The 23,795-nt window shown below is 37.6% G+C and overlaps 2 protein-coding genes across 2 annotated transcripts in view; one reads left to right on the top strand and one right to left on the bottom strand.

Annotated features, from left to right (window-relative positions):
* Window positions 1-390: 390 nt before the first annotated feature.
* On the bottom strand, window positions 391-1,384 carry LOC127440051 (cocaine- and amphetamine-regulated transcript protein-like). Its single transcript, XM_051696435.1, has 3 exons — window positions 1,254-1,384; window positions 768-795; window positions 391-686 (listed from the first exon to the last, which is right to left on the bottom strand). The coding sequence occupies exons 1-3, from the start codon at window positions 1,382-1,384 to the stop codon at window positions 600-602; spliced, it is 246 nt and encodes an 81-aa protein (XP_051552395.1). The 3' UTR covers window positions 391-599.
* Window positions 1,385-8,223: 6,839 nt separating this feature from the next.
* The window catches only part of LOC127447175 (ras GTPase-activating-like protein IQGAP1), a 61,531-nt gene continuing 45,959 nt past the window's right edge, over window positions 8,224-23,795 (top strand). Inside the window, exons 1-2 of the mRNA XM_051708814.1 lie at window positions 8,224-8,413; window positions 11,643-11,745. Of these exons, the coding sequence (XP_051564774.1) occupies window positions 8,368-8,413; window positions 11,643-11,745 (149 nt within the window). The 5' untranslated portion in view covers window positions 8,224-8,367. The remainder of the gene's footprint in view (window positions 8,414-11,642; window positions 11,746-23,795) is intronic.

Genomic DNA, 23,795 nt, shown 5'->3' with positions numbered 1-23,795 from the left:
ATATCATTCAAATGCCACTACAAAAAAATCCATCCATTTAAACAATGTCACTCGATTTGAAAGCAGCTGCTTGTGACACAGGTGTTAAGTCTGAAAATGTGCTGAATTATATAAATGTTATTGTTCCTTCCTTATTTTTTGAAAGATGCATAATTTTGGAGTTTTTTTCTCTCCAGGAACTGCTAAGTCTATTTCAGATATTCAAAATGTAAATTGCCAATGAAAAGCAATAGTCCAACTTTGTGTTAATGATGTAGCAAACAGATGATCCAGAAAGACAAGAAAATGAGATGAGAATAATGTTTATTGATAACACAGGACAACCACTGCTGTTCATGACAAAACAAAAAAAAATATATGCATAAAAACCCATTCTTGGTTAGTGCTGTCATGCTGATCTAAATAGAGTTTTGAGCAATGTTTGTCACAGAGCCTATACAAGTGATTTAAAAACACATTTCCACCCTCTTCCTTTTTTTTAATTCATCATCTGTGTATGTCTATACAACTTTAAGAAAAGTGAGCAGTCTTGCAGTTTAGGTACTGAGAGAATTCAGGGATTTGCTACTGCTTTTAATTCAGATGCATTCAAGGAGAAATTAGTGGCAGTTTGATCCTCTGCCACAATCACACAGTTTCCCAATGCGTGGACCAAGTCTCATTGCACAGCGGGACCCCACGGCACACTAAGGAGGCGAAAAAAGCATTTTATGGCCAGATGTGAATATCATAATCATCAACTATAATTAGACCAATATATGTTTTACACAACCTTTGAAAAAGAGCAGAATATTTCTAATAACAAAAAGAAAATGATGATGACAAAGTGATGAGACAAAATTCACCTGTGCAATACCACGTTTCTGTGTAGACAGTAGATGGGTCTGATATATCCCCAAAAGTGCTGCCATTGCCTCCACCTATGCAAAAACTTCAAGCAACTTAATAAACAATTTTTAACCTATTTTATGTATTTAATATATTCAGAAATCAGGGGAAATATCTGCTGCAGAAAAAATTGTAGCCTAAATATAAACACAAACAAAAGTTGACACTTCCTGAGATCTGCCTGAAAGTAGGCTATTGTACATATTAAACAAATGAAAATACTGAGGCAAATGTCATCTAGTCTAAAAAATGTTGTTTGTCTCACAGCTAATTGGCAACATCTGTCTAACAAATTAAAAGACTTCACATTAAGAATAAAACCAAAGCAGTTTAAGGTCAAGGCAGTTCATCTCACAAATACTCACAAGTTCTTTCCAGCTTTTTGCTGGGACAGTTGTGTCTCATTTGAGGATAGTTCTTGGGAAACTTGAACACAGCACATGATGGTAAAGAGCCCAACTATGATCAGTCCTATTAGTATCCCTGAGCTCTCCATGGTCCTGAGTCGTGTGGGCAGCCCGGGGTCAACAATCACAGGATACTGAGGTACATCTGTAACTTACTGTAACACTGACTACTCAAGAGTGGCCACTGGCTGTTTTATAAACTGATATGCCTCGCATTGACTTTGTTTATATCAGGATAGCTATTGGGTGAAACATATTTATTTTGCTGACGCTAAGATTGTTGGAGCACAAACAGGCAGTTTATTGCATGTTCAATAATTTATTTTCTTCCCCTTCTCTCATATGCACAATGGGTCTAAATGCCCCCTTAAGGAAAGGTGATTCTTTCTAGTTTTAGATAGGAAAAATACTGAGTTTTAATATGGATGGAGCAACACAGTTTGTGTGAACAATTAGTTATTTTAGAACTTAACTTTTTATACTTATTTTTGTTTTTTTTTATAAAATAAGATATATTATAAAATACTTTTATAATTAATTTGTTTTCTAATTTGTATTAAAATATATAAAATACAATAATAGTTTTGTAGTTATTAATTTAATTTTATAATTATTTTATAAAAATATTTATAAAACAAAATGTACAAAAGTATAATTTTTACATTATAAAATAAGTTAATTTAGAATAAAATTTATTTCAAAATAAAAACGTGTCAATGTGGTAAAAAAATAAAAATAAAAAAATTATCTTAGAATTACCTCAAAGATGACCTTTTGGCCTCAAGGATCAGGGCAATTTTGGAGTGTCAAACAGGTGTCTGAAAACACACAGGTAACATTTATGTCAAGTTCAGTGGTGGTGTTTGTTGCTGTTTAGTGTTTTGGGAGAAAATAATCAAAAGGGTCTTTTATTCTGGGCCTTTTTATTCTTTAGCCCACTGTACCCTATGTATGTAGCCTAGACCAGTGGTTCTCAAACCTGTGCTGGAGGCCCCCCAACCAGGGCCGACCCGTGGCAAAGGCAGCATAAGTGGTTAAAAATGACAGAGAGGCGCTGGCCTTTTTTGGTTTTTGTCAGAAGTGCGCCCTCTTGTGACGACTGTGCACCCCTCTACCCATATATGAGCACTACCGCTACGCGATTATATTATAATCGGATCCTTATCATATATGGACAAAATAAGTGAAAAAATAACCAAATTAACAGGTGCACAAGGCAGGAAGCGGCACAAAGAAGAGGAGCAGGAAAAAAGAGCAATATAAGGGTAAGAATCACAAGTTAACGGAGTCGCGTGGCGCCATGCGAGATTCGGACACGTGAACGGCGAGCTCTGCACACTTTGCTAGTTTTAATACTTTTTTGTGTCATAAACCGGTAAGATTCGAAACACCCTGTTCCATAACTCTTCTATGAAGAAAATATGTCAAAGAATTAAACATCCTCAGGCTCTGGAGACATTAAAAGACACTTACGTGCTCAAGCTGAAGCCACTGAGCAGCAGGCCTAAAGCCCAGGACTCAGTTTGGCCAGTGAGATGAAAGAGATTCAGCGTCAACTGTTGAACATGTCGGCAATGCTAACGAGGGTTGTTGCTGACTTGGAGGATCTTGCTGTAATACGTCGATCAATCACTGCCATGGAGATGAAATTCACTGAGTTGGTTACAAGAGTGGCAGATGTCGAGAAACGGATTGATTATCTGGAGTCATCGGAGAGGGAATTAGCTGCTAACCCGCTAGCGACCAAGGCAGACTTGGAACACATCTGGAAAAAGTTGGAAGACGTTGAAAATCGTAACCGGCCGAGATATGGTGAAATTCCTAGACGAGCTCTTCCCGAGTCTGCTCGACATAACAGGCCATAAGCTGGAAATCGAGCAAGCTCACAGAGTTCTGACTCGGAGGTCCGCGGAGGGAGACAGGCCCTGATAAATTCTGGCCTAATTTCTGAGATCATCCGATAAAGATCTTGTGTTATGCAAGGAGTAAAGGAAGGCTTTCTTGGAAGAACCACAACATTTTCTTGTTCCCAGACTTTGCGAATTTGACAAGAGAAAAGCTTGATCAATTCAAGAAATGCAAGAAACTCTTACATCAACGGAAGGTCGATTTTGCACTGATGTTCCTGGACAAATTGAGAATAGATACTAAGGATGGCCATAAAATATTTACATACCCACAGCAAGCAATGTCCTTCATAAAATCAATGACTGATTAAGTTATTTGTGGTTCTCATGTTGCAGCCGAGTGGGCCTGACTCACTGAACATTCACTTGACTGTTCGAGGAACTGAGCTGCATATCGCTGCCCCCTTCTGCATATCGCGGTGCCGTTTTGTGGCGCGTTTTGCATAACGCGGTGGCCCATGCAGCCCCATTTTGCGGCCGGCCCACTGGGAAAATTCCCGGTTCTCCCAATGGCCAGTCCGCCCTGCATGCCATGGACTGTTTGAGTTTGGAGGGATGGACGCCGGTTGGCGCTGTCGTGCGTGGGGTTAGTGCGCACGTTTTTCTTGTTCGGGGGGATGTTCGGGGTTTGATTGTTGCACTAATGTTGGAATGTGGTCGTTATAACTTTATTTCTGACACACAATCTATTTTTTCTAATATATCAAAATGTCTCAAACAGATTAAAGATAAAGTAGGAAGAGTCATTATCGTTTTAGCAGAAATTCAGGGGCAAAGGTTAATTTTGGCTAGTATTTACGCACCTAACGCTGATGATCAGGGCATTTTTATAGATCTTGAAGGGATGTTGCAGGCCGCTGGCACCCCTCATTATATAATAATGTGGGAGGAAACTTTAATCTTTTGTTGGACTCAGTCCTTGATCATAGTGAAGCAAAAGTGTGTAAGTGCCCTAGAGCAACATCGACGCTTCTCAGGATGTGTACAAATCTTGGTCTTACAGAAATATTTGGAGACTTTTGAACCTATCTGGTAGGGACTATAATTTTTTTTTTCATCAGTCAATAAGATTTATTCTAGAATAGATTTTTTTAAAGTCCCTCATTTCATCTGTTGTTGATTGCTCAATTGGAAACATCTTAGTCTCAGATCACACCCTGGCGAGATTAGAGGTGTTGCCACATACAAAGAAAAATAAATCATATAGTTGGTGCTTTAATGTATCCCTTTGCAAAATCCTGAATTCCAACAAATGCTAAAGGCTGAAATCATTGTGTATATGGAGACCAACTGGTCCTCAGTATCTTCTGTGGGCGTGGCTTGGGAGGCACCTAAGGTGGTTCTTAGGGGCAGGATCATACAGTATGCCTCATTCATCAAAAAATACAAAGCATGAGAACTCGTGGAGTTGGAAAGGAATATTAAAAGTGCAGAGGCAGAGCTGAAGCGCTGAATGTCTTCTGATGGCCTCAGAGAATTGACCCGATTGAAATACAGATATAATACTATTTTGTTGTGGAAGGTGGAGTTTTGGCTATTCAGGGCAAGAGTCGGGGGACAAAGCAGGGAAGCTTTTGGCTAGATACATAAAGCATAGAGAGTCTTTTTCTACCATTCCCTCAGTGAAATCTGCTGGTGGTGAATTATTTACCTCAGCCATTGATATTAATAATGCTTTTAAAGAATTCTATCTTGATCTCTATAGTTCCACGTCTTCATCTACTGATGAAGATATTAGAAACTTTGTGGAACCATTAGAACTTCTTAAATTGACGACTGAGCAAAAAAATTCTCTTGATTCTGAGATAACCTTGGAGGAGCTTGGCGAGGTAATTAAGACCTTGTCTACAGGCAAGTTGTATGTGTGATGTTTTGTGTGATGTTCGTTGGTGGGTTTGGTGATTGGTGAGGGATATTAGTGGGGGTTAAATGTTAAATGTTGATTCGATGTGTATGTGTTGTGTTTTTCTTTGTTGTGTATTTATGAATCAATAAAAAAATTTAATTAAAAAATAAAAAAATAAAATAAAAAAAAGCATATGTGCCTGTTGTTTCAGAGGGGAAAGAAATGTCCTGACTTATATAAACCTTGTATATTACTGAACTGACAATCACCCTTTCGGAATACACTGATGATTTGCACTGTAAAAAAAAAAAAAGAATCACAAGTTAACAACTGTTCGTTCATGTCAGTTTATTTAGGCTACTACTTGAAATAGCTTATTTAGAACCTCTTTAGTGGCACGGACACTGTGGGCCATTGTTTTGCTTGTTTTATTTAAGTTTAGTGCAAGTTAAGTGCAGTGTATTTTCTTTAAAAATAAACTTAAGCTTCTATAATGTTGTTTTAATTTCAGTTATATTGCTGCTTGCTTTCGCTTCACCAAAAAACTCATAAGTGTCTTCTTTTAAAAGAGACTATGATTAGGACTGTAGTATAAAGTATTCATGAATAAAACAACTTTGTCCACTTTGCGGCAAACATTAAAATAAGCTTTTAGAATCTATAATTTCTGAATATTTTATTTTACTATTAAACCAGACTCCTGATGTAGTGTTAAATTGAATACTAAATTACCACTGCATTGAAATATGGTAAAATAAACAATTAATAATTATACTCAGCCTTTATTCAGTTTTACTAAAACATGATAGAAAAGTAGCAGCAAAACTTCAAGCAATCACAGAATGGTCCCATCGGTCTGTATACACTTCAGAAGATCATGCATCATTAATTGAGTGCACTACTACTTCTGGGATTAAAAGATACAGCTATGTAGAACTTTTTATCTTCTCTCTTCCATGTTCTAGTTGTGGGCTGATGTGGCCCCTGTACCAAAATAATTGCACACCCCTGCTCAATTGAATATGTAAGACTAACACTGTAAATTGGCAAGCAGATTTCCTTGAATCCCAGCAAACACACAAAAATCCCTGCATTTTGTGAACACATAAAATGCTGCATCAGTGTATGTCCTAATCTGCAGGCGCAGCATTTAGCAATTAGTGTTTAAAAACGTTGTTTTAGTAGCATTTAAACATAATTTAATCTATTATTTTTTTTTTAATTACGATACATCTCCACTTTATACAGAGAACCCCCACTATTTTCAGAAGCACCCTCAGTGATTTTGATCTGGAATTGGGCCTGTAGCTGATACATTCAATTATATAGCTTATATTATATGTAGGTCTTTTTTACCCTTTGTTTTATTAACTACTTGTGCAACCATTGGCACAGTTGTTTATGTGTGTGTTTGTGTCTTTGTGTGTGTGTGCTTGCATTTCTTTATTTGGGTTTGAGTAAAGCTCATGTCTGGTCTCTTCCCCATATTCTAACTTTGTTTGTTACTCAAAATAAATGTTAAAATCTCACCTAGGGTGCCAACAGACCCCCAACACTACACATTTTAGATTTCTCCTCAATCAGACACACCTGATTCAACTCATCAGCTCATTAGTGGAGACGCCAAAACTTAAATTGTGTATCAGAAAAGGGTGACATGCAAAATGTTCAGTACTGGGGGTCCTCCAGGACTGGTTTGAGATCCACTGGCCTAGACTACACCCTCTGTTGCATAAGTAGTAGATTTTTAACGTTCCTCTATAAGGCATTTAGAAAAAGAACCCAATGTCTCCTCCCAAATAATTGAATAAGAGAAGACCAATATTCCTGGATAAAATGTACAGACATGACTTGCTCCTTATAATTGGCTGTCTGATACAGTATCATGTTTCATCAAGTTAAACAAAGCTCACAATTGTTTCTGATTCATATTTAGAAAAAAATTGATTGCAGTTCTCTACCAAACACAGAGTATTCCACTGATGTTCGTGTTTGGTTCCCATTTAGATATTTTGGGGGAACCAACTCTTAAATGTTGCAGGGAGGTTTTTGTTTTACAAACTAATAAGAATTTTAATGGGATAGTTGTGGGAAAATGGAAAAATTCTCTCATCATTTATTCACTGTCATGCCATGCAGATGTGTATGTTTTTTTCTTCTACAGAACACAAATGACGGTTTTAAAAGAATATCTGAGCTCTGTAGGTCCATACAATGCAAGTGAATGGGTATCAGACAATTGTAGCTCCAAAAATCACATAAAGGCAGCATAAAAGTAATCCATATGACTCCAGTGGTTAAATCCATGTCTTCAAAAGTGATATTATAGCTGTGGGTGAGAAACAGATCAATATTTAAGTCTTTTTTTTTTTTTTTACTATTAATTTTCCTCCCTGCCCAGTATGAATTGTGAATCAAAAAAAAACCTGAAATTGAAGATTTATAGTAAAAAAGACTTAAATATTGATCTGTTTCTCACCCACACCTATTATATTGCTTCTGAAGACATGGATTTAACCACTGGAGTCTTATGGATTACTTCTATGTTTCCTTTATGTGATTTCTAGAGCTACAAATGTCTGATCACCATTTACTTGCATTGTATGGATCAACAGAGCTCAGATATTCTACTAAACTACTATTTTCATTTGTGTTCTGCAGAAGTCATACACATCTGGGATGGCATGACGGTTAGTAAATGATAAGAGATTGATCATTTTTGGTTGAACTATCCATTTAATGAATGGTTATTTTTAGGTTTTATTTTGATTTATTTGTTATATTTTTTTTCATTATTATTATTTTTCATAAAGGTTGTGAGAGAGGTGTTTGACCAACAACAATTACTGAAGTAGTGAAGTACAGCATTTTATTAAATGCAGAAATTATGATCACATACTAGAAGTAATCAGAAAAGCAAAACAAGAAGAAAAAATTAAGAATAATCTCTTTTTCTATTGTTGCTAAAGCTGACAGATGAGTTTGAATCAGTAGTTCTGAACAGAGCTTTGACCGACTCTACCTTGCTTGGGCAGTCGAGGGCGCTACAGACGCGTTCAGTTTTTTTTTTAATAAGTGACACTCGGAAAAAAATGGGTGTTTCCTGAAACGCATACTTTAGGATTTAGGAAGGAACACGCCCATGACATCAGTGGGTTTTCAAGAACCAAAAAAAAAAAAAAAAAAAACTCGCCTGAGACTTCAGCGAGGAAAGAGGGGGCCCAGAGTTGCCTTATTAAATTCTAGAAAATAAAGCAAAACAGACCTGCATCGACAATTACTCAGAGGGAAATAGGATTTTTTAACCTTTTGAGAAAACATGTCAACTTCTGAAGAGACAGACGGCTTCCGACCTAGATATGGGTGTAAGTAATACGTTGTCTTCAGGCTTTCTTTGAGTTTCACCTTCTGATAAAAAGTTGCTAAGTTTTGTTATACGAGGAGACTCTTCATTTGGGTTAATGCACATGACTACATTCAAATACAGTGGCGTTCTATGTGTTTTGAACGCCACTGTATAATTAAATTATACGGTTACTTGTCTTTTATTACAGGTTTAATGTATGCTCTTGTAGTAAAGCGGCATGCTTCATAACTTCCGCATTAAATACTAATGCATGTATGAAGCATATACCTGCGCGTGATCAACGGCACAACTTTTCTAGAACAACTGCGCAAACACGCGTCTTTATACTGTAATTTTACATAAAGCATCGATATTTCTCTATATCTCTTTGAAGATTGTAGTTGTAAACAAGATTGCATAAGATGAGCATCAAACCACTGTGCACGGTGAACTGTCTGTATGCCTGAAAGCTTGACACAAACGGCTTTTTTTTTTTTAATAGCCCACAATGAAGTTGTCTATCATCTATGACTATTGAGTGTTGACTATTATAACCTATACTGAACGCCCATCATCATAAACGCGCTAATGACGTCACAGCGTCTTTGTATTGCGCGCGTTGCTGTTTCTTTTTCCCTACGTGTTACCAAACTGTGGGAAGACGGTAACTGTTTCAGGTCCTTGAGGAACTAGAATGACCCGTGGCTGACGGCGAGGCCTCTTTCATTGTGATTTGTATCTCCACTTCAGTTGTTTTCTTTTCTTGTAGCGTCTTTCATAACTGGTCATTACTTTAAGGAGCTCCATATAATCCATTTAGTTACATAGGAGTTCAAAGGAGGTCTGTTTTTTTGAGCACTATACAACAATAATTTGATGGTTGAAGTTTACAATTGTAGCCTATAATCTGTTAGATTCAGCTGTTCTTTTAATTTCTTAGTATAGAATGAAAGATCGCAGTCCATTTGTTTTTGCACAGTAAGTCACTACACCAGTATCTAAAATTCATTAAAGGGATAGTTCACCCAAAAATGAAAATTCTCTCATCTTTCATTCAGCCTCAGGCCATCCCAGATGTGAATGACACAAACCAAGATTTTTAGAAGAATATCTCCGCTCTTTAGATCCCTACAATGCAAGTGAATGGTGGCTAAAACTTTGAAGGTCCAGAAAGCACATAAAGGCTGCATAGAAGTAATTCATACGACTCCAGTGATTAAAGCCATGTCTTCAAAAGCGATCTAATATGTGTGGGTGAGACTATACCCACACTTTTTACCATAAATCTCCACTTTTACTTTCACTTTCATTTGTTTTTTTGTTTTTGTTTTTTTGGGGGGGTGATTCGCATTCTTCATGCAAATTGCCACCTTCTGGGCAGGGAGGAGAGTTTATAGTAAAAAAAAAATGTGACTTAAGTATTGATTGTTTCCCACCCTAACCTTATCATATAGGTTCTGAAGACTTGGATTTAACCACTGGGGTCATATGTATCACTTTTATGCTGCCGTAATATGCTTTTTGGTCACCATTCAAGTGCATTGTGTAGACCAACAGAGCTGAGATATTCTTCTAAAAATCTTTAATTGTGTTCCACAGAAGAAAGTCATACACATCTGGGATGGTAAGAGGGTGAGTAAAGTAAATTATAAGAGAATTTTCATTTTTGGGTGAACTATTCCTTTAAGACTTTCCAGAGAAAAGGAAATCTCTGGAAAAGACACGGTATGCTCAGACAGAGCTGGTCATAATGAATTTCTTGTCCAAACATGCAAACATCTGATAGTTCCCCTGGAGATTGTGGGGCAGCGAATTGTAACATTTGAAGTGTTACGTTTTTTAGGCATTCAAACTGTCTTTTTAAAAATAACAATAAAATTGATAATTAACTCAATTTGTTGACTGGAGCCCCCCAGATGAACCCTGGTGGTGTCTCCATTAGGACTATGTTAAAAAATAGTATCTCAGGAGCTAAGGAGCATGGGCCATGTCAACCAGCCGCAATACATTTGTGCTTAATGTCAGTTTTCCGACAGAAGTTTAAATGAGTTTGCATCAAATGCGGTAAACAGGTCCACACTGGCAAAAAAACACAAATAAATACAGTTCAGAATAAGATAATATTCAAATGTTCCTGTGCAAATGTGTCCAGCAAATGTCTGATGTTAGAACATTTCAATAATGTTTCTTTGCAGTATGGAGCCTCCAAGAGCTGACAAATGTATTTTTCAAGTTTCCTCCTTTTTTTACTTCTGCCTCGAATGTGTTGTTGTTTTCAGTAATAAATTGATTTTTCTTCTTTTTCCATATGACATTAAGCCCCATTAAATGATTTCAGTATGTGGAATAATCAAAGATCTTAAGGACACTAGAGTTTATGCACTTCAGACAAGTTATGTATTATGAAGTTTCAGCTGTTTATACTAACGGTATGATTAAAAATTGGAGCGGCTGAATAACTAACATTTTTGGTAACCATTTGAGGTGCACTGCATCTAAGTGAATATACACTCACTGAGCACTTTATTAGGAACACCTGAACATCTACTTATTCATGGGGTTATCTAATCAGCCAGTCATGTGGCAGCAGTGCAGTGCATAAAATCAAGCAGATACGGGTCAGGAGCTTCAGTTATTATTCACATCAACCATCAGAATGGGGAAAAAATGTGATCTGGGTGATTGTTGGTGCCAGACTGGCTGGTTTAAGTATTTCTGTAACTACTGATCTTCTGGGATTTTCAGCACAACAGTCTCTAGAGTTTACTCAGAATGGTGTCAAATCAAAAAATGTCCGGTGAGAGGCAGTTCTGTGGACGGAACTGCCTTGTTGATGAGAGAGGTCAACCGAGAATGCCAGACTGGTTCGAATTTCGAGCTGACAGAAAAGCTACGGTATCTCCGATAACCACTCTGTACAACTGTAGTGAGCAGAATAGCATCTCAGAATGCACAACATGTTGAACCTTGAGGCGGATAGGCAACAACAGCAGAAGACCATGTCGGGCACTTTATCAGGACCACAGTGTTGCTAAAAAGTGCTCCGTGAGTGTATTTGAGAAGAAGTATTATGCAGTATATTGCTTTTGAAAATAAGAACAACTAACTCATGCCATTTGTGTTTAGGTATTCAGTAATTTAAAACAGTTTTACCATTACTTAAGCAGCGCTCAGTAGCGTGCTTGTGTCCTAGCCGTAGTGTGTTTGTCATTCCCATGTTTCTAATATATCTGCCCTCCTCAATTTAGCTGTTCTGGATGGTGTGGAGCGGCTCACAGCTGAGGAGATGGATGAGCGCCGACAGCAGAACATGGCCTATGAATACTTGTGCCATCTGGAGGAAGCGAAACGGTAATATTTATATTAATAGAAGAAAGATGGTCCATTAAGATCGTCTTCTTGGGGAGACGGTTTGTGTTAACTGTTAAAAATGTCTAAGCAGGAATGCAAGTAATATAAAATATCCTGAGAATTTCCTGGAATTATATATAATATAATTCTATGGAATTATATTAAAATGCAGTTTGTCTGCACTTTTGGCTGTGTGTAGCACTACAAAAATTATATTGACTGTTAATTAATGAGACAGTCTTGTATTAAAGTAGCAGTTTAGCGTCAGTTGGTGGTCTGTTCAATGATATTATTGTCTATGAATTTCTATAAAGAACTATAAAGTTCATCCTGCGTGTACCAGCAAAGCCCACTACAACTAAATTCTGACTGTGCGTAGAAGTATGTGTTGAAAATTCAGTTTGTCTTTATTATTCACTCATTATTTCAGTTTGTGGCCCAGACTTTGATTAACATTTAATGTTTGAGGTTTAAAAGTTTCAGGGATTTTTGTGGGGAATGAGATCTGGTTGCTAAGGTGTTCTGAGTTATATTAAGCATCTAAATTTATCTTTGGCTTCTCCTTCAATATTAGTCTAAAATATAAAAAAATGATTTATTTTTTTTATTGTCAGCCAGGTGAAAATCAGGTGAAAAGTCTGAATGCTTTGAAAAGTAATCTCACAGTTCTACCCAACAATCCGTGTGATTTGAGGTATCACAAACAGTGCATAACAAGTTACAGTACGTGCAAATGTGTAATACTAAGGAATGGGGGGTTGTTCAAATCCCTAACCTTTGCAAGCACAGAGCACTACTAATGGTTGTTCCTGATTGATCTCACTGTGAAATCGGAAACAGTAAGTTGACTTTTCTCTAGCTAAAATCGGTCTGTGCTTGCCGAAATTGCCCCGGTGGTCAAAGTGATAAGTGTTGTTAGGCATATGGGCACGTTTATGCTCCATTTTCCAGGTGAAATGTCCACAGAGGGGTGCCAAAAACGAGTTTATAAACTGTATCCCAAAACCTAGGCCTAACTATCAATGGAGTAAGAATGAAATGTTACAGGGAAAAATTAAACCTCCAAATTGTGCTTGTTGCTGATTATGCGAACACGTTTACTTCTTGGTTTCAATGTGGGATGCGAACCCGGGTCTCCCATGCTGCTGACACAACACGCTTCCAGTCACGCCACAAGGTATGTAAAGTGCGTAAGCCATTGCAGAAATGTCTGATAGGAGATGCAACTTTTCAGTGAGTCAGCATAATTTGGCCGATAGGGTACTGGAACTCTCAGAAGCAAAATGCAGACTTCCTGTGTGATCATGTTGATTGTTGATCCTTGAATTGACCAGTTAGCCTGTGCTTTACACTGCCATATTTACATTTTTCTGATCTGTGGTAGAATATGGAGGCTGTGTCCTGTAAGACTACACATTACATGCACAAACATCAGTGGTGCAAGAGGAAGTGAGTCAGCCCCTGCTGATTTCAGTATCTCACTCTGTAGCTGTGGCAACATGTGGTTGTCATAGAGACTGGTTCCGGTGTCTGCATGTTTGAGGGATTGAGTGCGTGACAGTGGGAGAGAGAGCAAGAAAGAGACTAACTATATAGTATACTTAGTAGGGCTGGGAGAAAAAAAATATTCTCTTACAAATCGCGATTCTTGAGCTAAACGATTTTAAAATCGGCTCCCTGATTATTTTTTAAAATTATTTAATAAAAAAATACACGTTTATCTTAATGCTACAATGATTAATAGATACATATAGGAAGCTATATTTGTGCATAGCTCCACACTAACAGGTTTTTTTCTCTGAGATGTTTTGTCTCTTTAATTCTTTACGCTTAGTCCTTAACGCAAGCTGTCACAGCCATCAAGCTCCGTTTGTTCACTATCGATCAATGTTCCCATTATTATGCATAATCCAAAAGTTTATTTGAGAGGTGTTATGGAGAGTATTTGCCAGAAATCATTCTGCAGATTCTGTCTGACACTGCTTTAATAAATAGTTTAGCTGTAAATAGGCTTATCAAACTGTTAGATGGCGTAAACTACATGTCGCGCCCCCGCAATATTTAGCCTATAATCTAACAGCCAGGGTATTCATGTGCAGTGGCGGGTAATTTCGCACATTTACCCGCCACTGTCGACAAGATATGCTGTTGGACACAAAGACGCATGCTTGAAGAATCACACCTGATTTTATTTTGAAGAACAGACAAAAGAAATGGCAGCGATGAGCATGTCTGGTATGCTATTTTGTTCAAAAGTTCATTTGCACTTTGGTGCACGCGAGCGCAGCGCGACCGTGTCTCGCAGAAAGCAGAACACACGCAAATGGTGAGTTCTCACACTATTTTTTTCCCCCCTATTTCAGTCATCTAGGAGCAGTTTGTAAAAATAGTGTCGTCTATGGGAACACTGCATAGGATCTCAGACTATCTCAGGATGCATATGCAAATACCATGCAACGACATTGGGACTACAGGTGAATTGTGATGTGTGTCATAATTCAGTAAAGCCCCAGAAATGGTTCTCGAACAAGTTTACTCTAGCTTCCATTTGTATGTTGCAACATTATCATTAAGATAATAGTAATAGCCTATAGTAATATGTTACATTTTATACAATAAAATAACAAAAATAGTTTAAGTTAAAATGATATAATGTGTATATTTATTTGTTGAATACAAATGGACATAATGCAGCCTTATACATGGGTTTTTTGCACTAACTAGCTGCCTAGCTCAGACAATGCACTGACTGGTCGATTGGTAGTTTTGCACATCCCTACCTTTTACCTGCAAATTATATATTACAGAGTGAAACAATTGTAATTTCAGACACAACTGAAGGAGTTAATAACATCTTTTTTATCTTTTTAAGAAGTTTTTATATCAAAACATCAAATAGCAAAATACTTACTGAATCGCAGTATCGCAATACATATAGAATCAGCTGGGAAATATTGTTGTAATATCGAATCGGGAGAACTGTGGCAATTCCCAGCCCTAATACTTGGTGGGCAGATAAGTTTGAAAGATGCAAAGTCTCTGTCACTTTTACTGCAGTTTAGACCTAGTGCAAGTATTCTCGCATGTCCTCATTTGTCCTCTGACTTGTCCTCTGACGTGATTGCATCAACAAGTAGCCCTAAATTCATGGCTTTAATAGAGGCCTAAACCAACAACACCATTGCCATTCTTAACGTCATCCATTAGGCTTTTGCCTGGAGGATGAGAGAAAGTTTCTTTCTTGGCCTGACAGAATTTGCCCTTGGGCTTCATTCAGAAATGCTGGAATGCATGGAGCATGCAGTGATATTGAAGTGCAGCAGTCTCTGGTATGATGAGGATTTTGCAGGTTTACAAGCATTGTTAAAAAGCAAATAATTGTGACTTTGTGGTTCTTTGTTAGAATACCGCTGTGCGGATATTTCCAAATCATTAATTTATTTCCATACCACTGTCTGCATGAAAGCCTGCATTGTGTGTGAATGTGCTTAAGTTGAATAGTGTTTGCTTTTGAGCTATGCAATGCAAATTCAATACTTATGGTACTGTCTGTATTTCCAACTGACCTTTTTTTTGTCCATGACCATCCATCCACTGTGACATTTTGTTTTTTTATGGTGTTTGAGATTGAAAAATGATTACAACACTGTTGTAAAATTGGGAGGATTACCTTGTGGTAATTCAGTTGATCATTCAGACCTGTTGACTCATTTGCTGTTTTACAATTCTGTTTAGAGTACCACTTTTGGGGAATGCTTTCCAACATGTCTCCTGTATTCTGGAGCCTCACTCTCCAGAGGTATTTTAAATCCCACAGAAAGCCAATGCAATGTCTCCTACAAGTTCTGCCAAGGCTTTAAGTTAAACATGTAGAGAAGAGTTGAAAATGGAAAAACCCTGAGTGAACAGAAACCAATAATGGCATTGCATCATAGATAATTGTGAACACCATCTACCTTTCCATCTGTGCTGGTGAGAAGGCTTGCCTGCAGGATATGGTCAGAGACACAAGTCAACATTCCTCAGCTGCAGTGCTAAGCTACTTCTCTAAGATGTTGTGTCATGAGGTCTCAAACCATCACCTTGCCATCATTATATCAAAGCGTTATATGAACCTCTCATTTTGCCTGCTGTTAATGGTAGGTTTCGGTGCAGTAAGTGCGGAGGAGAAGAGAGTGATGTCTAGGATGCATTGAGAAAGAGAATCATGAAAAGGTAACCAATGATGTGTATGGCTTAGCACATCAGCACAGTTTTGAGGCAGAATGGTTCACCGCTGCTATTATTGGCGTTCTTGCTGGGATGTGAGAATATTTGGTACAGCCCTTCAGAACTGGTCCATTCTAAAACAAAGGTCTGACCTCTCTTATAACTTTGTGAAGGTGTAGCCTGCACTACATGCCACATTCCTCTTGTTGTTTTGATTATTAGCTTATATCGATGGGGATAGGAGTACAGTGTATACACAAAGTAGTTTATTTCATTTTGCTCTGTAAAAAATATTTAGGTGAGATGCATTATAAACATGGTGATTTAGGCTGCAATTCTAAGCTGAAATGCTGCTCTCTGGAAACTTTGTTAGATATCACTACAAAAATATTCATCTGAGAAATGAAAGCATTAGGCCTAGAGCCATTTTTCTGATATTTTGTCCTTCAAAAGTTGAGGCAGACTGAGAAATGTCAGTTTTAATGATGGTTCGCTAGTCTGTCCAAATGCAAATGCAATCAAATTCACTTGTAAAAGCAATGAATGATTTTTTTTTACAAATATACTTTTTCATGCAATTTCATATATATATATATATGTGTGTGTGTGTAACTCAGCAAAAAAAGAAACATCCTCTCATTTTCAACTGCTTTTATTTTCTGCAAAATTAACGTGTAAATATTTGTGTGAACATAAAAAGATTCAACAACTAAGACATAAACTGAACAAGTTTCACAGACATGTGACTAACAGAAATGGAATAATATGTCCCTGAACAAAGTGGGGTGGGGGGTAACAGTCAGTATCTGGTGTGGCCACCAGCTGCATTAAGTACTGCAGTGCATCTCCTCCTCATGGACTGCACCAGATTTGCCAGTTCTTGCTGTGAGATGTTACCCCACTCTTCCACCAAGGCACTTGCATGTTCCCAGACATTTCTGGGGGGAATGGCCCTAGCCTTCACCCTCCGATCCAACAGGTCCCAGACGTGCTCAATGGGATCGATTCCCAGGCTCTTTGCTGGCCATGCAGAACACTGACATTCCTGTCTTGCAGGAAATCACGCACAGAATGAGCAGTATGGCTGGTGGCATTGTCATGCTGAAGGGTCATGTCAGGATGAGCCTACAGGAAGGGTACCACATGAGGGAGGAGGATGTCTTCCCTGTAACGCACAGCGTTGTGATTGCCTGCAATGACAACAAGCTCAGTCCGATGATGCTGTGACACCGCCCCAGACCATGACGGACCCTCCACCTCCAAATCGATCCCACTCCAGAGTACAGGCCTCAGTGTAAAACTCCTTTGACGATAAACACAAGTCCGACCATCACCCCTGGTGAGACAAAACGCGACTCGTCAGTGAAGAGCGCTTTTTGCCAGTTCTGTCTGGTCCAGCGAAGGTGGGTTTGTGCCCATAGGCGACGTTGTTGCCGGTGATGTCTGGTAAGGACCTGCCTTACAACAGACCTACAAGCCCTCAGTCCAGCCTCTCTCAGCCTATTGCAGACAGTCTGAGCACTGATGGAGGGATTGTGCGTTCCTGGTGTAACTCGGGCAGTTGTTGTTGCCATCCTGTACCTGTCCCACAGGTGTGATATTCCGATGTACCGATTCTGTGCAGGAGTTATTACGCAGTCTGCCACTGCGAGGACGATTAGCTGTCCTTCCTGTCTCCCTGTAGTGCTGTCTTAGGTGTCTCACAGTACGGACATTGCAATTTATTGCCCTGGCCACATCTGTAGTCCTCATGCCTCCATGTAGCATGCCTAAGGCATGTTCACGCAGATGAGCAGGGACGCTGGGCATCTTTCTTTTGGTGTTTTTCAGAGTCAGTAGAAAGGTCTCTTTAGTGTCCTAAGTTTTTATAACTGTGACCTTAATTGCCTACTGTCTGTAAGCTGTTAGTGTCTTAATGACCGTTCCACAGGTGCATGTTCATTAATTGTTTATGGTTCATTGAACAAGCATGGAAAACATTGTTTAAACCCTTTACAATAAAGATCTGTAAAAATTTTGTAAAAATCCAAATAACATCTTTAAAATACAGTGTCCTGAAAAAGGGACGTTTCTTTTTTTGCTGATTGTTTATATATATCACACACACACTGTTGGGCAGAATCATTAAGAATTAATTGCGGACGGTAAGTCCATCCGCAATTAAAAAGTTTGTTTTGCATGCACTCTCTACGCTGGTTTAGCGCCTGATTCACTAATGAAATTATGCCGATAAGGCAACGGTGCAAATGCGCCCACAAAATTGCTACTGAACTCAATTTGCACACACCGTTCTGATCTTGCGGTCTGATTCTGAGCGCTATATAGTGGAGGATGCCGCAGACCACCATATTTGACACCCTGCCTGGACTGTACAGCATCGCTTTGATGACCATGATGACACTGCACATCTGGATATATGCCAGGTTATAATGCTTTTCTCCAACATTTGATGATTATTTGATTATTTACTGAAGATGTGATCGGTTGAAAATGTTCACAAACATCTCTTAAATAAAACTGATTATACAGACTGCTTTCATGGTAACAGCGCAATCTAAATTGTGCCAGGCAATTTTTGTGGATGAAGCGCAATCTACAGTGAGCCTAATTTACGTAGAAAGGAGGCGTGTATGTGCAGAAAGGAATGACAGTGACGCAGTGCAGTTTCAGTGCTGATAAAACAGATTGTGGGTGGTTAGTGAATAAGACACAGGTTTTTGCGCTGAAATACCATGCGCAAAAGTGACGCAACTGTTTAGTGAATCTGCCCCTCAGTGACCACTTTATTAGGTACACCTGTACACCTACTTATTCAAGCAATTATCTAATCAGCCAATCTTGTGGCAGCAGTGCAATGCATAAAATCATGCAGAAATGTGTCAGGGGCTTCAGTTAATGTTCACATCAACCATCAGAATAGGGGAAAAATGTGATCTCTGTGATTTCGACCGTGGCATGATTTTTGGTGCCAGACGGGCTGGTTTGAGTATTTCTGTAACTGCTGATCTCCTGGCATTTTTACACACAATAGTCTCTAGAGTTTACTCAGAATGGTGCTGAAAGCTGAGGATAGTTATATAGATTGCTTCAGAAGACATGGATTAAACCACTGTAGTCGTATGGATTACTTTTATGCTGCCTTTAAAGGAATAGTTCACCCAAAAATGGAAATTCTCACTTTCTTTCTTTTTTCAGAACTCAACAAAAATTTTTTGGAAGAATATCTCAGCTTTGTAGGTCAATATAATGCAAGTGAATGTGACCAAAACTTTGAAGCTCCAAAAATCACAAAGGCAGCATAAAAGTAATGAGGGTGAGTAAATAGCAAGCAAATTTTCATTTTTGGGTGAACTATTCCTTTAAGCTTTATGGACAGTATCTGTTGCATGCTTTTGATTTTTCTCAGAAGATAATGCACTTACAATGGAAGATTAAGTGGATGATCATACTGGAGAGGGTGTATGATGGAGAAACATGAAGCTCATATTTTTGTGAAAGCACTACAGTTATGCTTTAAAACTATTTATTATTTGGAAGTTGTGAAATCTTTTGTGTAGGGACTACGTTTCTATGTGGATGAACTACTGGTTTTGCTTTGTGGATGAGCTCGCACCATGTAAACAGTGTTATACAGATAGTTATTTCATGTCCGTTTCATGGTCATTCCTCAATGGATATCATGTAATCGTTAGTTAATAGGCTTAAGGGGTTTATATGGTCATGATGGGAGTTTGTATAGATGATGTTGGCAAGTGATTCTATCATACTAGTTTCATGCTAATATGTATAATTTTTTACTAAATTTTCTAATCAATGTGATTTAACAGTGCTGTGCAGTCACCCTATAGACTTCCATTATAAGTGCATAACTGTAAACACATTTTTGGTTATTTCAAACAGAGGGACGAGTCAGAATAAATCTGTGGTAATCAACAGCTGGTCAAAGATGCTGTCAATAGAGCTTATGATATATTTAACCCAAAATATTCCTTTAAATCCATGGTAAGTTGAATTTATACTATACTTTGAGTCATACTGTATATTTACAAGGCTTTTTATTTTTTTTAAACCAGGTCTGTTTTCTCCCGTAGTTTGTTTAACGATATATGAACATACAATTGCACTCGGTTCTGCACCAAACAATCGGTTTGGGACCACCCCGACGAGGTAGTCTCAGTCCGATTTCAAACTAATTTTAGAGCAGTTCGCTTGTGGTAAGAATGCAATCCGACCCAATGGACCAACGAACCAACCATTAACCCTATTATAACCATGAGCATACCTGATGGATCTGAAGAGAAGACGTCACTCTGTAATTCAAATCAAAACATGGATAAAAGCTTTTTGGCGGCTATATTAGATATCGTTGCACATTTAAAATAAAAAAATAAAAAGTACTGTTTAATAATTCCTCAGGTAATTTAAGTACGATCAACATTCTGTTGGATAGTGACAGAACGGTCTCTGTGACTGTGAGAACAGGCATTTTTCAATGCAGAAATTATGCAAAATTAACTAATGATGGATAAAAATAACCATGACGGAAATTTTACAACTCCATTTGAGCGACGGATAACGTTTATTTGTAGCGCATCCTTTGATTGGAATGTTTATTCTGGACCATGTGATGACGGTTTGCATTACCGTGACCTAAACACCGCTCGAAAATGTGTACCCAGTTGACACATTTAAACAAGTATATCATTTTGAACATTATTCTGAATGGTATATGAATGTATGAGCTAAATCTCGGAACAGTGCACAAACATTCTGACCAATGAGGGGAGTCTGCTCACATGTGACTTTTATTAACACTTTTTTTTGGTCCATTTTGAAATGTTGGCTTGTGAAATTGAACCAAACCAAGAAGAAAATGCAGCTCTGTAAAAATTTCAGCCCCCTGTTTCAAATGAGCTGCAGGTCTGAAAATGCCCTGCCAGTGTTTATTGTGAGCACAAAATGACTCTCAACTTACTGTTAATTACCTGTAAAATAGTCACCTGGCAGTTGCCAGTAAAAGCCAGAAGTTAATGGAGAGACTAATAAAGCCTTGGAGTAAGGGAGGGGAACATCATTTGAAGTGAAACTTCTTCACTCACTCACTTCTGGTGAGAATCTGCTATGAGATGGAATGATATAATTAAATAGAAAGATGAGGTCATTGCCTATTATGAGATTTGTGTTAGTGCAGATTTCATTCACTCTCACACTAAACAACCTCTCCCTTGTTTGGACAGGAAAGTGCCCACGCCTCTGTGCTTGTCTACCCCGTCCTTCAGTACTCACTCATGCCCTTTACAAGTGCTCTACATTGGAAAATTGTGCGGGAGAGTGAAAATGCAAACACGTGCAAAGAAATTTCGCCTTTGTACCAAAGTTTAATTAATGGAAGACTTTTGACCAATAGAGGCTCTAAATGTCATTGATTAACCTCTTGGCTCTATACAAAGAAAACTAATTTCATGGAATGCAGTGTTAAGGAAAAATGGGAGTAAATTTTATATTTCAAAATTATTATTTTAAAAAATTAGGGCTAGGGATAATTTTTTTTTAAACTAATTTATCGCAGAGTTGTCTTTGATTAATCACGATTAATCATGGTAAATGGTAAATTAAAACAAACATTAAAATGTAATCATAAATGTACTTCCTACTTTGTTTTAAAGAACTGGAAAGAAAATGGTTTGTCATAACTTATTTTAATTATTTAAATATGTACAGTATATGTTAATGTTCAGTTTTTTTTTTTTTTTTTTTTGTGGTAAGCGTTAAATTAGACACCATTTCTACAGGTATAAATCTTTGATATAAGTATATGTAGGCTATACATGCCATGAAGTCAGTGGACATGCTGTAATTTAAAAGTTTGGCAAAATCTTCTGGCCATTTTTACTGGACTTTTTCTAATAATAGGATAAAATGGGCAGATTCAATTCATATCAAACTTTATTGGCAAGATAAACTTAAGTGTACATTGCCAATGCATTATAAGACACTATAGACCAATCCCATTGTTTTCAAACATTTCAGTGCAAGCGCAATAAGTGATGGCAGAAAGCCGGTAAACTGTTGTGTTAGATTTGATGATTAAACAAAAGTATGAGACAAAGCCATCATAAATACAGAAATATTCTAGCTATACAATAACTATAATGACATACCTGTAATAATGTTAGCTATAAATGTTTGTGAGTTAAAATCCCATTGCACAATCCCATTGGAGTGGTGGTGGCGTAGTGGGCTAAAGCACATAACTGGTAATGAGAAGGTTGCTGGTTCAATCCCCACAGCCATCACCATTGTGTCCTTGAGCAAGGCACTTAACTCCAGGTTGCTCCAGGGGGATTGTCCCTGTAATAAGTGCACTGTAAGTCACTTTGGATAAAAGCGTCTGCCAAATGCATAAATGTAAATGTAAATGATCTCCTCAGTCCAGTCACCTTGATTGCTTGAAACCACAGCTGTCTACAAGAGGTCTCAAACTAATTTTTCAACAACAGCATCTGATTAAAGTTTACCGATTGCACTACCACTTGCGGGTGAAGTCTCCATTCTCAGTACAGTAAATCCGCTCCCGTTTTTATTAAGCCGGGGACATGCGTTGGGCATAATGAATGTGTGCAATGCTCCACACAATCAGTTTCAGTTTCTAGGATGTGCAGTCGACCTGGAAATGTATGTAGCCCAATTTTAGCCATAGGAAGTGGGGAAAACATTAGTTAAGTTTTAAGAAGTAAAAACAAAATTGATACTGCATTAATTGTTATTCTTTTATTTTTATATATAGTAACTATTAATTGCAGAAATTAATTATTCAATTTCCCAGCCCAATTAAAAATAGATTTTTTAGAGCATGACACCATCTCCTGTTGCTGATATTCGTTGCAGAGTAATCTTTCATACCTAGTCTCGATAACAGGTCAAAAGGTAAAAAGAATTTGTAAAAAATATTAAAGATTGACTTCTTATTTCCTGGCTTCTGTAGCATTTTGTTTGATTTATAGGCGGCCTATGTGTGCATGCTTTACTTATGCTTGTGCTCCAAGAGCGCTCGTGATAATGCGCCTAAATTGTCAGTAATGTCTAAAGTGAACATTAACATTGGGACAAAAAAGTGTATTTGTATCAAAATGTCAGATTTGAAGTATAAATGATACCTACGTAATAGACTGCCGCTCATAAGTATGTCTTTTAATATTAATCAAACAACAATAACATGAAAACAAACCACTCACTGCTTTTGGCTGGATAAATATAATGTCTTTAAAAAGTATGGAATGGAATGTAAACAAACAGTGCTGACCAGTATGCAGTAGTTTTGATATATTTAATTTCATTCTGAATATGTACTTGAATACTTGATCAGCTATTGCTGTACATTTTTTTAAAGCTGTTAAAAACTTTTTTTTTGTCCTATTGTTTTTAATTAGTTTCTATTTATTGCTTACATTTTGGAAATCATTTGCTGCTTTGTTCTTATTTGATTACAGACAGTTGACCTGTCTTGAATAAATACTTGAGAACTTAAAACAATGCTTGCATAATAATAATAATAATAATAATAATAAAAAAGTATTATTATTGTTGTAGTTTCAAAATAGGTATAGAGAATCGTTACATTTCAATACAGACTATGTGTATATTGTGTTTAATAGATCTTTCTATAATAACATTATGAAAAGTAGATCTCATTCCATAGAAGTGTGAGCACCCCTGCTCAAGTCTGACCGGCCACACCTTAAAGTATTAAGCATGCTTTGAGAATTATTTCTTTAGTCCGCAATTAATTATGGTCTGATGTTATTGTGTACATTTTTTGGATTTCTAAGGGCCAGTTGTGG

This window comes from Myxocyprinus asiaticus, chromosome 1 (assembly GCF_019703515.2).
Source record: "Myxocyprinus asiaticus isolate MX2 ecotype Aquarium Trade chromosome 1, UBuf_Myxa_2, whole genome shotgun sequence".
Taxonomy (NCBI): domain Eukaryota; kingdom Metazoa; phylum Chordata; class Actinopteri; order Cypriniformes; family Catostomidae; genus Myxocyprinus; species Myxocyprinus asiaticus.
This window is presented reverse-complemented; position numbering and strand designations above follow the sequence as displayed.